This window comes from Saccostrea echinata, unplaced genomic scaffold, assembly GCF_033153115.1.
Source record: "Saccostrea echinata isolate AGI-Se365-2 ecotype Australia unplaced genomic scaffold, CSIRO_AGI_Sech_v1 ptg000003l, whole genome shotgun sequence".
Classification (NCBI taxonomy): domain Eukaryota; kingdom Metazoa; phylum Mollusca; class Bivalvia; order Ostreida; family Ostreidae; genus Saccostrea; species Saccostrea echinata.
Genome location: NW_026889752.1, coordinates 3,971,433 through 3,986,192, shown reverse-complemented (window position 1 = coordinate 3,986,192; position 14,760 = coordinate 3,971,433). Strand labels below are relative to the sequence as shown.

The 14,760-nt window shown below is 30.7% G+C and overlaps 1 protein-coding gene across 1 annotated transcript; it reads right to left on the bottom strand.

The window, feature by feature from the left end:
• Positions 1–369: 369 nt before the first annotated feature.
• LOC133178710 (E3 ubiquitin-protein ligase TRIM56-like) lies at positions 370–12,765 on the bottom strand. The gene is made up of 8 exons (XM_061313423.1): positions 12,757–12,765; positions 12,450–12,519; positions 11,060–12,184; positions 9,566–9,649; positions 9,025–9,090; positions 8,773–8,835; positions 911–997; positions 370–596 (listed from the first exon to the last, which is right to left on the bottom strand). The coding sequence occupies exons 1-8, from the start codon at positions 12,763–12,765 to the stop codon at positions 370–372; spliced, it is 1,731 nt and encodes a 576-aa protein (XP_061169407.1).
• Positions 12,766–14,760: the final 1,995 nt, after the last annotated feature.

Sequence of the window (14,760 nt, the reverse complement as noted above, 5' to 3'; positions counted from 1 at the left end):
TCAAGCCTATCTGTTCGATTAAACGGTCAAGTGGTCAAAAAAATTTACAAACAAGCTACACATTTTTTCCATATAGGCATCACTAATATAGAGGCAATCAATTTAATCTTTTAAACATTTTATCTTAAACATCTTTATTAATTATTTCTTTTAATGTAATAACTCCCTCTTGTAATGTAATGTCAAGCCTAACACTGCGATGATGTTTGAAAGCAAACATACTTTAAACGATATAATCTGCATTTCAAGGCTAATAGAGGCAAAAACATCGATCGTGGATTGATGTTTTTGTCTCTGTTAACACTTCTTTTTCACAAGATATAATGGAAAATTTTAAACGCTAAACTCTTGTTGTTTAAAATTAGTTTTCTAGGAATTCTCTTGCTTAGAAAAGATTCTTTTCAAAAATGGCGTACTTGGTTTCACAAAGGTTACGTAAACATGTGGAAAGCCAGATTCGTCAACTCCAGTTGCTGCATCCCACACATACTTTGCTTTTTCACGTTTTAAAACTTCACCGCTTTCTTTACATATCATCAACTCTCCTGCATTAAAGCTTGTTAATAGAATATTTCCATCAGGTAACATTGTGCCTCCTTTAAGAAAACCAGACGTAGATTACACCTAAGTATGCTTAGTAGTCTGATCATACGTTATAATTCATTCAGATAATGTTATGTAATTACAACAAGTTGCATGAAAGTATATATATATTTTTTATTTCAAAGTAAAAACCTAAATATAAATAAAATAAATATATACCGAAACTTCAAAAGCTAAATACATTCTCCAAAGACAAACAAAGGGACCATTTCCTGAAATGGAATAGTTCATTGTAATTTAAATATCAAGAATTTATCAGACAATTTGAACAAATGAGAGAGACTATTTAGTATTTAACCTATGCTACCTTCGAAATCATTTGATAGTGTTAGGGGTGTTGAATCGTCCTGACTCTCAATTCTTTTTACTGCTGTCTCCTCGTCATCACTAAAACCTATCAAAAACGTTAAAACAAGTAACAATTTGATAAGTTTGTATGACACGTAATTTTTCATCTTTACAAGTTAAATATTTATATTCTGTGTAAGTTGTTTTGAAACCTATTATTCTTTCAATTTGGCTTGTGGGTTCCTAGTTGCTTTATTTGTACTTTATTTTTATATTTAAAAATGCTACTCTTCCCCCTCTTCTCTAAATTTAAACCAAGTTATTACAATTAATTTTATACTTATTATTGGTTACAAACTTTTGTAAATCCGTGGTGGAAGAGGTGGTATTTCACTACCCTCAAGGCAAAAATCATAGGCATCTGCATAAACTATAAATTCATATGAAAAATTAACTTTGGAGAAGGACAGAGTTTTTTAAACATATTTTTTTTCAAAGTAATGGAAAGAACAATTGCCCTGTGCGTTGGTAAATAAGAAACTCAATGCGGTACTTAGATTTGATAAAGTTATACGAAATGCTATGTATTTGGACCTTATGTGTATTTACATTTAAAAGGCAGGTTAAATGCTCTTAAAAGAACATTTTGTAGATGTTTTATCTCGAATGATAAACATAAAGAGGACTGAAATTATTGTACTTTTTATATATGTAGAAATTATCTGTCAAGAAAATCACTTTTATAGAAAATTATATGTAGAAAATCTTAAATGTTTACCTAAGTCCATGGGTCCAGTATTCATTTCTTCAAACGTTTCTTTCGGTTCTACGAAAGTTAAATGCTGATAAATCAAGTTAAAAAAAAACAACAACAAACTTTTAAGTAACACTGTTCCTGCACGTTTTACAAAGCATCAAATGCAATGACTGACCATCGATATATAGATTTTGCATCATTTCATCATTATAGTTGTTTCGATGATTCTCAGTCTGCTCATGTTGAGTTACTACAATTTGATTATCTTCAATTAATATTGTCAATAAATGGCATAATTTGAGGATTTAACGGTAATTCCAAATTGATTCATGTTCTGATATTTCTTAATGACATAATTTGTTAAATTCTGGGCAATTCCATGAAGATTGATTTTTTTTCCTCTTTTTTCTTTTACTTTCGCCCCCCCCCTTACATCTGCAGCCAAGATATATCGATAATTCATAAATATTGTGACATGGACGAATTATTAAAAGTTTTCTTAAGAGAAGGAAGTAAAACCTGTCGAATAAAACACTAGAGAAATACAACAAATTATCAGAAGTAAAATTTAACATTATATTTGAATTTCCTAAAAATAATCATAATATTCTTGCATGCTTTACTTATACAGGGTGTTTCATAATATATGTTACATTTTTAAATCTAATTATTTTTCTTACCTATCATATTTCTATTACAAACTATATATCATTTTTTACATCAAATCCTGCATTTTTATTTCATGTGAAAAAGTCAAGGAAATTATGGTAATGCAATGATTAATTGTGACATAAACGCCGATGTCATAATTTGAATATTTTTCGAAATGGACTTAACTTACCAACATATTGCTGAATTGCAAAGCTATTGTTTTTTTTTAATACATGTCACCAATATTCATTCAGAAGTTGATTAAGGAAATATTCCAAAAGAATGGAAGCTCTTTAGGATGCTTATCAGAAGGCTAGACAAGGTTAAAGGACAGGGACGGGTAATATGGGATAAATGACACAATAACTCCAGAAAGCCTAAGGACTTCAAGAACCGAAGATTTAATTGGTGAAGTGGAGACTCTTAGATAGTTTAGCAAACTCCTGAGAAAACTGTCAGACGGATGTTTTCAGAAATTGATGCTGTCAATATCAGCATTTCCATCATATATTGAACTTTGAAATATGATATGAAGTTATCAGCGTACAAATTTTCAATAATGCAACACCCCAAGAAAAGAGTTTGCTCTCTGCATTCGCCAATCTCAATCTTTGGGCTTTTTTCGGGGGGGGGGGTGTCTTTAGGAACAGGGTCTACAATCCTAGACAACAGATACTGAATGAGCTCAAAAGAAACAAACCTTCAAATGAGGAGTGTCTAAGCAAAAATTTGTGACAAGGTTATACAAATTTCGAGAAGCAACTTTCATTTGTAGGTGTTATAGTGGAGGTCATTAAGAACATGTAACGTGGACTTTTGACGTTTTGAAATTCAACGCTACAAAAATGACGTAATTTAGAAATTTCACTAATTTTCATTAATGTTTGAGATTTTGTCCAGTTTTTAATATTTTAGTTGGTAATTGTACATAATGAATCTTATGGATATACGCATGAAGTTGATAAAAACACTTGTGTGTATCTTTTTCTTGTGTTTGTTAAATAGAAGATTCAAAATGTAACACATATTATGAAACACCCTGTAACACATAACTGGCATGAACATGTCTGATAATCTTTCAATCAAGAAAAAGAATTTTTTAATACCTGTATCCGTATATTCTTCATCATGGAAGTATGTAAAACTATCTGTAAAGTGTAAGATCTTCATTAAAAAATGCACTGTTTAAATATAGAAAAATTTACTATTTTGTACGATAAAGATAATTCTACTGGACTTTTAACTGATAAAGTTTTACCTGCAGAAACAAGGAATTAAGGTATATATACACACATATATATGTGAAATGTTAAAGGGGGGGGGGGGCTGACTACATCGGTAGGCACTAGCATTGATACAAAATTGCTTGTTGATTACATATTGCTTCAGAATTCTATAAGAGCAAGACACCTTTTGCCATGAAAATGAGATTAAAACAGCTTACTCTGGTGAGTACGGAAGCGTAAAGGTCTCTACACTTGTTGTGTGATAACGTGTATATTGTCTTATATTTTATTGTCTTGTCAACATATTATTAACTCCTTATTTATGCACATACGAGGGGTGATCAAAAAGTTCGCGAACTATCTCTATATTTACAAAACCACAATTCAAATCAGAATGAAATTTGGCACACATATAGTCATACACATGTTCTATAAATAACATATGTTAAATAATGTTTTGCTCCGTGTTTGTGACGTCACAATGTGAAAATGACGTCAATATGTAGGTCACTTGTGACAAAAAATGGTTGACTCATTCGTACTCGAGCAACGAACGGCTGTAAAGTTTAACGCATATCTTGGAAATTCCTTTGCAGTAGAATATGATAATTTGTACAAGGTTTATGAAGACAAAAGACTTACCAGAAGTTCAATCATTAATTGGATTGATTGTTTAAGTAAAGACAGGGAGACGGTTAAAAATGATGTTTGTTCTGTTGCTCAGCGAAAGCAAGCCGGGGAAAAGATGTGTCCTTAGTTGAGCAATTTGTTATGAAACATCGTTAAGTAACAATTAGAAAAATGGTTGTATATCTTAACAATAACATAATTATTAAATCTCTAAAATATCGTTTACTTTAGACTTTAAACATATGAATTATGATAAAAAGAAGGCGCCCATACTTTATCCACATTGGAAAAACGACTCTCCCGTGACAGAGGACTCGGGTTGTGATGGGTCACCATACTAACTGTGGGAAGGGATATCCTTATCCACCCATCCTATTGCCGAGATTTGGCCATTTCTGACAGATGGACTGTTTTTGTTATAAAAAATAACTTGCATGGTAAGAAATATAAGACTCGGAAAGATCTTTGATTTTTGGCATTTTGAGATGTCCCCTCTGGAAACCAGAATTTTGTGTTTCTTGCTTAAGATGTACAATATAGTACTACCCATCAGATAATATAATTTGAGCAAAAAGTGTAGAGTAACATTTGTATAATTTGCTTCGAAGTGCGAAAAAATGGTATTTTCCTATATAATTCTATAGTAAATGTACCTGAATTTTGAAATGGTCCCTAAAAAATAACCAGACGGTAGATGTTCACTAAACTTGGCATGTATACTGAAGTCAATGTAAGGTATATATGGTATAAAATTAAAGAGTTTCTATATAGCAGTTTTCACACAATAAAACCCCAGTTGGCCCCTTAATTGATTTTTTTGCTATAAGTATTATCGACTTAAAAAAAATTGATTTTAAGATATTGACTAAAGCAAGCTATTTAATCATCGATAAAGTAAATTCGATTTGTAAAAATAAATAAAGATATATATCGATATAAATATATGAATATTTCCAAGAGAGAAGTGAGAAAATATTGTTATTGAATTAACTTCGCGGGGCCGGGAATTCTAATGAATCATCACTTCACTCGGGATTCAGTGAAAGCTCCTGTACCTTTAATTTGCTATCGTACACGATTATAGACTGATACAGGTTCGTTAATGTATTGAAAAAGGGGGATGGAGAGGCATTATTAGTTAAGTCACAGACATAGTCATAGGGGGCTACTGTCCCTATCTTTTGAAGAGTGGAAGAGAAAAGAGTATCTGTGCCCCTCCTCCATTTTTTTTTTACGCGAGTATAGTATAGATCCGCTAACATATCCAAAAAATAAAGAAGAATACTCGTAGTTAGATAATTAAATCTCTTTTTTCCCTTTTATTTGGCTGACCCCCACTCTTTCCCCCTTTTAACATTGTGACTAAGTTCATACAGATTGGCTGAAATGAAGCACATTAATATTTTTTTAGATCATTCTAAGTAATAAGATGTAATATCTGATGTGCTGATAGTTAAACATTTTAAATCATATATATTCATCATGATTCACTGCTTATATTTTTTGAGTTCGAGAGACGGGAAGGAGGTCAAAACTATGGATGTTTACGACTATGTGGCAGATCCTACGTTTACCACAGGGTGTTAAAACATCAAACATTTACAAAGTACATACAATGTAGCCAGTGTCACCTTTATAATATTGCTACTTTTGATTCTACCACTAATAGAACTAATACTTAATGTTCTCATGAATGGAACATTAAAATAACGAAGGGAAAGGGGGTGGGGGGTCAGCTGTAGGGCTGTATCAATATATCGATACGTATTGATATTTAAGAATGTATCGTATCGAAAAAATAACTTTCAATACGTATCGGGCATTCAGATTTTCTCATAATTCTGTGGAAAAATTGGGAATTTCAATCACCAAAGGCTATATTTTCACTGTTTTGAGTTAAAATGGATCAAATAATGGTATAATCATTAAATAGATAGCACGTCTTAAATAAATATTACAAAATACATAGACAACCTTATTTTAACATGTCGTTTTTACAGTCATAGAAAGTTTGAATTTGAAGTGTAATTTGTAGACATAGTGAGACCTGACCTTCGAAATGGGTTAAAAACACTTAGTTTTTAAAAAATTCATACTTTAAATGATTTCTATGACTTTTTTGATAAACTTGTTTAAGAATCCAATATATCGGATATTGTATTATAAAATATTGCATCGTATCGTATCGATTTTATTTTGCTCCATACACAACCCTAATCAGCTGTTGTTCTTTACTTACGTCATAGCAATTTCTATCATTCATACATTGCAAGCACTTAATTTTTATTTCAAAGTGAGATTGATGAACTTTATTAATAAAAAAAAAAATATAAAATTATCACTAAACTTGTATACATATTTCTACTTTATTAGAATGGGTTTTTTTTTTTGGTTTGTTTGTTGTTGCGCTTAGGGCCATTGAGCAGTGAGAGATCTTTTTCGTGCCAGCATCTACTCCGACACGGGACCTCGGTTTATACGATCTCATCCGAAGGGTCGGTCTCCACGTCCCGCAGCGGATTCGAACCCGCGACGTAAGGATCAGCTCCTTACTCCGCGACTCTAGAGAAGACGCTCTAATCAATGCACCACGGGGGCGACTCTTTATTAGAATGCTGTAAATTTATATTTGCTCCAGTGGGGAACAGTCTATGCCCCTCTTGTCCCCTTCTTCTAAAAGTTTTTCTCTATAGTCACACAACTAATATCTGACACTTTACACTGGTACATGGTGCATGTGCCGTCAATTAATCTGCGTGATATGACGTTTCATTAGAATTCCCGCGCCCTTGGAGAACAATATTTTCAAATTTCCCCTTAGAAATACTAGCATATTTATATCAGTTTAACAATTATGCATATTTTTTTTGTGTCGAACTAACTACATCGATATATTTAATTCTCATGCTTAAATCAAAATTTTTCAAATCAATATTTTTTTAAGTCGATATAACTTTTAGCAATATTTATCATACAGAAAAGACGCTTTAAATTATGTGAAAGTACCCAGATACAATACAACATATAATTATATGAAAATAAGAAGTCTTAACCTTTACGCTTCCGTAGGTGAAGTACCATGTTTAGTAACATTTACAGTGTTAAGCGCTTTGACAAAAATATAGGCAATTTTTTAAAATGTCTTACATAAAAAGTAATGCGCCTCATTTGTACAAACATAAAATATCATAACAATTTTTTTTTATACTTACCATATATTTTGTGATATGTTTCTTACACTTAATTATAGCTTATAAAAGGAATGGTTCAGAAGCCAAAAGAGTTTTTGAGTAGATCACAGATGTCCGAGATAATACCATAGAGCTCTTCAAAAGATTAAATGGTCTATTGTCAAATGTGTAGAGTTTTTTTCATTTGAATTTACATTTTTAAATGAGATTAATGCCCAGGTATGTCGGCCACACATAAATTTGAATATCATTTCCCCATTTGTATTTCCTGGTAGTATGGGCTCCGTATATGGTAACATTGTCATCTTGAATAAAGTTCTTTTTTTTTACCAACACCTCTAACACTAGAGAGATTTCTTTAACATATTTTCTGCATTTTTCTACTATTTCAAATACAAAAAGTTCCATCTTCATAGCATATAATATACATGTAACTACACATCATAAATTCTATTCGGGGGACACCTGCATAAAGGGGAATGTACGATTCTATGGATGTCCTCCACAAACATACTCGACGATTTTTACCAAAAACTATCTAAATTTCATCAGTGAAGATATCAGTGTTCCGTTGGTTATCAATAGTGTGTTTCGTTATTTTAAATTTAGCTTACAGTACATCCTTTTCTTTTGACATGGATTGCTGCCAACTCTTTATTCTTACCATACGTCTTTTCAGATATTTTTGCATTTGGATGTATGTGATTGTTGATGTCCTGTTTGCATCAGAATTATTAATTATGTAATTCAAAACAAGTCCACATGTCTAATACACCACTTTCTTGGAAAACATGACTGTGAAAATTTCAATGGTTAAATTGATCTGTATCGAAAGTTTTTCCACTTTTTCGAACTCGGCGCATAGTGTAAATTCGCCGTTATGTAAAAATCGCGAATACTTTTGTCACAGCGAATTTACACTATGACGTACCACGTAATGTATATATATAAATATAATTTCAAAAACAAAATGAAGAACCGTATATTTTGTTGGGTGTATTAAAAATAAAAATTCAAAAAAAAAAAAATAAATAAATAAATAAATAAATCTCAAGCTTTTGCTTTTGGACGTTACCAGGTAACCTACCTGACATTTGTATAACTGCCTGAAGAGCCTAACATGGCGAAAGCACTTGCAGAAATTATTTTGTGATTTTTTTTTTTGAGATATATATATATATATATATATATATATATATATATATATATATATATATATATATATATATATATATATATCCAATTAATGCTTTCGTAATGAATATATTCACAATTTTTTTTAAGAACAGTACTAAATAGTAATCAAAGTTCGTTCTTATGAAAATCTAAAAACTTATTATTCATTGGGATTCTTATTCTGAAGAGCCTACAAACACTTTTTTATAATTAATATAATGAATACTGTAATGAATACTATAATGAATACCTGTAGAATCACCAGAAATAAAATTGTTGTCAATGGCTCTAATTTTGTGCATAACTGTATAATCTGAAATTACATTCAAAATTAATAGAACATTAAACAAGTTGAGAGAATATATCTGAACACAGATATTCATAATCAGTAGATTAGTATCAGTAGATTCAGATTAATCAGTAGATTAAATCAAATTAATCACTAAGACCATCTTTAAAAAGTTATAATTATCATTAATTAAAACAACGAAGTGAAAGTTACCCTCATGTACACTTTCATCTATATTGTCTTGTATTTTCTGTCCATTTTCTTGATATTCATATTCATCTGCATATGAAATTTATGTCATTGAAAGAATTCAAAGACATACTTTAATTCTATATTAATTATCATGGTATAGTAATGTATATTTTTCTTTTATTAAAAGATAACGTTAGATAATTATTACACTTGCAATAGTTTTTTTTTTTTTCGAGATGTCGAAAAATCCATTTATAGAATTCAAATGTTAAACTTTTTTTTTTCCAGACTCCAAATCGATATACATACAATTGTTTAATTAGAAAAACGAAGTTGTTATTTGAAAAGCAATACCTGATTAACAATTTTGGAGTCTTTTTTTACTTTTTAATTTCAAAAATGCTTTATCCAGATTATGTATAGTTTCTTTATATTCTGAATAATGAATAATAATAATAAAAAAAATGAATTTCATATTTGTAAGATTCAAAAGAAAAACAGAACTTAATTTTTTTTTTTCAAATTGTAAAAGGGATATGTTAACAAAACATGTATATATTACTGTCTGATGCATTTCCTATGTCTGGAAATGTCATTTCTGACTTGTTGGTGGCATTTTCTTGCTCCCCAGTTACATATTTGTCATCTGAAAATGAAATATACTTTTTGAAGGGGATGAAAATCAAGACGTGTTAGTATAACATAAGAATTTTTACTTATATATATATCTACTGATATATGTCTTTTACTTATGACCTTACCTCAGGTTTTAAATTAAAAAAAATATACGTTAACTAGTTTAAAATGGTTTAGTCCTTCATATAATGTATTTTTTCCACGAGGAAAAAATTACATTTATAACTTTTTGATGATTCTAAATCAGTAAATCTTACTTAAAGTACCATTTAAGGTTATGCATTCATATAGTTTATGTTGTATATTGTCTTACTTGCAATTTTGTCAATCTCTTCCACTGTCAACTCTTTTTCTGCTTGGAGAAAACATAATGAAAATGCAATGTGTTTTAAAGTTTTTAAAAACTTAATTTGGTAATCTACAGAATGAAGGAAGTATTATTTCGAAATGCATTGTTGTCCTCTATTGTATTATTCAGGTATTATGTCCACGACCAGACTATTATGTATATATTTACTATCAAAATTTATTTTGATCATATTTATAATATTAAAATGGATAATGTCTGCTGTATTTAACAATTTGAATTGGTATCATACATGTAACTATAAATAAAAATGATGCTGAATTACAAATTATTCGTAACATCGGAGAATTACAGATCATAAAGGACTGAAAGATTATCTTTCCAAAACTTTTTAAGTCCAGATACATGAAATAATGTAAGAGTATTTTAACAAAACAACGGAAGCCTTATGCTTCGATGTCAAAAAGACTTTTATGGAATGTGATATTGACACAAAATTCCTTCTCATAATTTTTTGATATTCGTAGTAAAAGCTACCAAAACCGTAAATTCAAAAGAATTAAAATATTTATCTTATATCAGTAAGTATCCTATTTTAAGATTTCCTTTAATGCGAGTGAAAAAGGAGAGAAAGAAAGAAGGATCTTTGCATAGATATTTGGCGTTTCATCCCTCTTTCTTAATCCAATTTATGTATACATACATATGTACTGGATGTCAATGGATGAATCACCAACATGCGTGAAAAGATAAGTGGGTCATGTCAGTTGACGTGAATTCATGAAAAGTGTTCTTTAGATATAAAATTAATGTTTTCAAAGATATATTTGCATGGGCAGTGCCTATATGTTATGATATAAATTAATTAAACTACTGTATAATTCCTTATTTCCATTCGGTCAAATTATCGTGATTCAAGGAAAAAATATTGATTTCGTAGTTTAAGAAGTGTTTAATTGTTTTTTTTTTTAAGGATTAGCAAAATTCGTGGAAGGACATGAATTCATGGACCTCTTCGTACATCGGAAACACTGAAAATTAACCCCCAAGAAAATAGTTGATTTCACGGTCATTTAACAGAATGAAATATTTGTATATTTTCCATTAACATACCTCGAAACATTCCGTACAGATCGTAATATGCCTTAGCCTCAATGATTTTTCCAAAAATTTTAAAATCCTGCCTCGGTTTCACAAAACGAAATGCAAATTTTTCTGGAAGATAAATATCATCTTTTTCGTTTTCCCTCAGTTTTTCATAATTTTCAATAATTAAATCCCACGTGCTCAATGTCGATTTGTTATTTCCAGCTGCGTATAATCGATTTAAATTATAAAGGAATCGTTCTGCAAAGACGCTCTGATCATCAAGAGATTTCAGGTGAGTTATGACATCATTTTGTATCCTAGTCGATTTCCTTCTAAGATCATCACTGATTTCTTCCCGGTGTTCTGTTAATTTCTGTATCCATCCAGTGTAATAATCTGAAATCTCGCGTAGAGCTTTTTCTTCTCCTGTCTGGAGCATAATCATGAATCCATTAAGGTCTCCCTTGAATTTTTCCAAAACATCTTTACGTTTAACGATTCCTTCTCTCATTGCTTTAGTTCCGCTCTTTATTGTTTGTAAAGTAATAACTTCATGCCCAGAGTGACTGCGCTCGCACTCCTTACAGAAAGGAATGCTACATGCTTTGCACAACTGATCTACTTCACTTTGTGAATGAAGAGAACACGTGCTTGTAGTGATATCTGTAATTATTTTCAAAATGGGATCAGATTTATCAGTTTCATTCTCATCTAGTGAAATTAAAATATGGGTCCTAAGAAACTTTGTATGTGCTTTCATACAAATTTCACACAGATCACAGGGGCATGTGGAGCAGCTAAATATAGCACGTCGTGTCACGTTTTCATCCTGGCACATTGCATTGCAATATTTTAATGTCTGTCTTTTCTCTTTTTTCTCCCTTTTGACCTTTTCAATTTCATCCAACATAGCTTGAGCATATGGACATGTTGGCAAATCTGATGCTCCGGCAAAATCCAAAACAAAGGGTCGCCGACAAATTGGACACCTGGCTTCATTCCCGTTCTGTGTCTGTCTGTGATGTTCACCAATGCATTCAGCACAAAAGTGATGAAAACAAGACAAAATCTTTGGATTCTTCAGTATATCGTGACAAATTGAACATTTTATCAAAGATGAACAATTTGGAAGCGGAACGGATAAATCTCCTATAAAAGATAAATATACTGTTGATTTTTTTTTTTTGTAGATTTTTTTTGTAGATAGAATGCACAGTGGCGCCGCGGTAATCCGGACGCTTCTCCTTCCGGACGATATTTTTTGGGAACCGATTTTTCCCACTTTATTCTGTTTCATTAAGCCAGAAATTTGCGTTCCGGATCCGGACGGTTAATTTCTACAAAACTTAATCTTTCATTGAAAAATGACTCGTTTATCCAGATTATTATTTTTCAAGGAACGACTTTTTCATACCTCTTGCAGAAGTGATAATTTTTCTAAAAACATTGGCCTTGAAGTCAGTTTGAAGGCGGTTAACTGTGACCTACAAACAAAGCGGCTATAATCAGCGTATGTTTGCCCCAAATAAAAAAACGTCTATTATATTACGAAGCTCAAAGAATGTAGATTTAGCTCATACTGTGCATTAATTGAAAATAAATTCGTTCAGAATAAAATAAACTGCTAACGGTATTTAAATTTTTGAGAATAACGGAGAGTTGTAAATAAAATGAACAATAAATCACGTGATTTCGTTGTGGTCTTGAGGTGCGTAAAATACGTTTTCCATTTCGCCGAACGTTCATATATTTCAACGGTAAAGGGCGTTTTTTTTTATAAGACAATTTATAAGGATACATAATTCAAGAAAATATATTCTCTATTTAATGCACTACAGTCTATAGACGAGTATTACTTTAGAAAAGAAATACGTAAGTGGCGTTAATTTTAAATTCCGATCACGTTTTTCAAGGTATATAACTCAGAGTCTGTAGAAAAAAAAAGATAATCCTGAATATGACTTGTGTTTACGTTGAACGTTTACAATACTTTTACTGATTACGCATGTTTGCGTTAGCTTCCCTAACAATTAAAAAATACTATAGATAACTATAGTTAACTATAGCGATAACTTTGACACTATGAAAACTTTGATCTTTTATAGTGATAACTTTGACACTTTGATTTACTATAGTGATAACTTTGACACTTTGATTTAATATAGTGATCAGTTTGAAAACTTTGATTCACTATAGTGATCACTATGACACTCTAGAGATCACTTTGAAAACTTTGATTTACTGTAGTAATAACTTTGACACTTTGACCTACTATAGTTAACTATAGTAAACTATAGTTAACTATTGTATTTTTGTAAGGGTTGCTGTGTTCAGTTACTAACGGTCCAATGTAGTGAATATATGCGGTTGGTTATTTGAACATTTTCAATGGTGATAATGAACAGTTCTGTCATGTAAAATAAGAAATGTGCCAAAATAAAACAGTAGCAGATCAAAATTTGGTCAGCCCATGTAATCACACGTCAAATAAAAGAAGTTTGTCAAATTGAGAAGTTTGTCGTATCCTATTTGAAGCTAAAGATTAGATTGTTTCGTTCATGACAAGCTAATTTTCACGAGTTGTCTATTGTTTTTACATAACAAATATTTTCATCCATTTATTGATGCACTTTCTTCTCTTAGAAATAGAGCAACAAAAAATCGTTAAATTGTTCCTTTATAATAAAACGGTCAAAGTTGATATTTCTGGAATTGTAAAATATAAGGACACACTTTGACAAAATACTGTGACCGAGCCCAGCCAAGCCGCCACAAGGAAAGTTTTTAACGAACATTTTTCTTTATATAATAACATTTTTCTGTAATTTTACAATGTTATATATTCCAGTTTATCGTTTTTATTGTTTAAGAAACTGTTAAATAATACACATAAATAGAAATTCTTTCTTTTAAAAAATAAAACAATACTCACTAAAACTTGACATGCTTTGGCTTCATTAAAGGGTCTAGAAAAATTTGACATCAACGTCGATCTTTCTTTTCTGCATACTACAGTAGTTAACATGATATAAACATTCATTTGAATATCAAAGCCTTTTTAACGAAAGAGGAAGAAGAAAACCCGTCACGTGTGGCAATTTTATACTACCAAAAGAAAAAAAAAACCCTGTGAAACACGTTTTCTTCCTTTTCTCTACATATATATCAATATTTCAGATTGTCCCAGAATATAAATCTTATCAAAACAAAATATTATTCACGTGAACTTTATCAAATTACTATTGTGGTTTAATGACAAATTTTAATGAAGCAAATGACTGGCAATATTCTTTTCGTTGTAGCTACATTGCTACTTTTTGCAGGTTAGTCTTTTGCTTTGTTATAATGTTTTGATACATTTTTTTCCTGAAAGGACAATAATACCGTTTTTATTAATTATTTTAAATGAAGTAAATTCCATGGATTCTCCTTACCATTTATTTTTTTTTTTAATGAAATATGGATTTTGTTCCCAAATTATTCAATTAACCAATTATTCTAATCATTTAATACAATGTATGATTTTATTGAAGCTCCTGCTGTGTCCCAAAACTTCAGTTTTATGATTGCAAAGGCAGATAAAGTTATATTTTATAACTACAGCGGGGACCAAAGTTTATCCTCTGCAATACTGAGAAATGCTTCTGAATTTTCAAGAATTGTGCAAATAGATGAGATACATTTTGTGTGCATCGGAAACAAAAACATTATTAGATTTTCCGTTA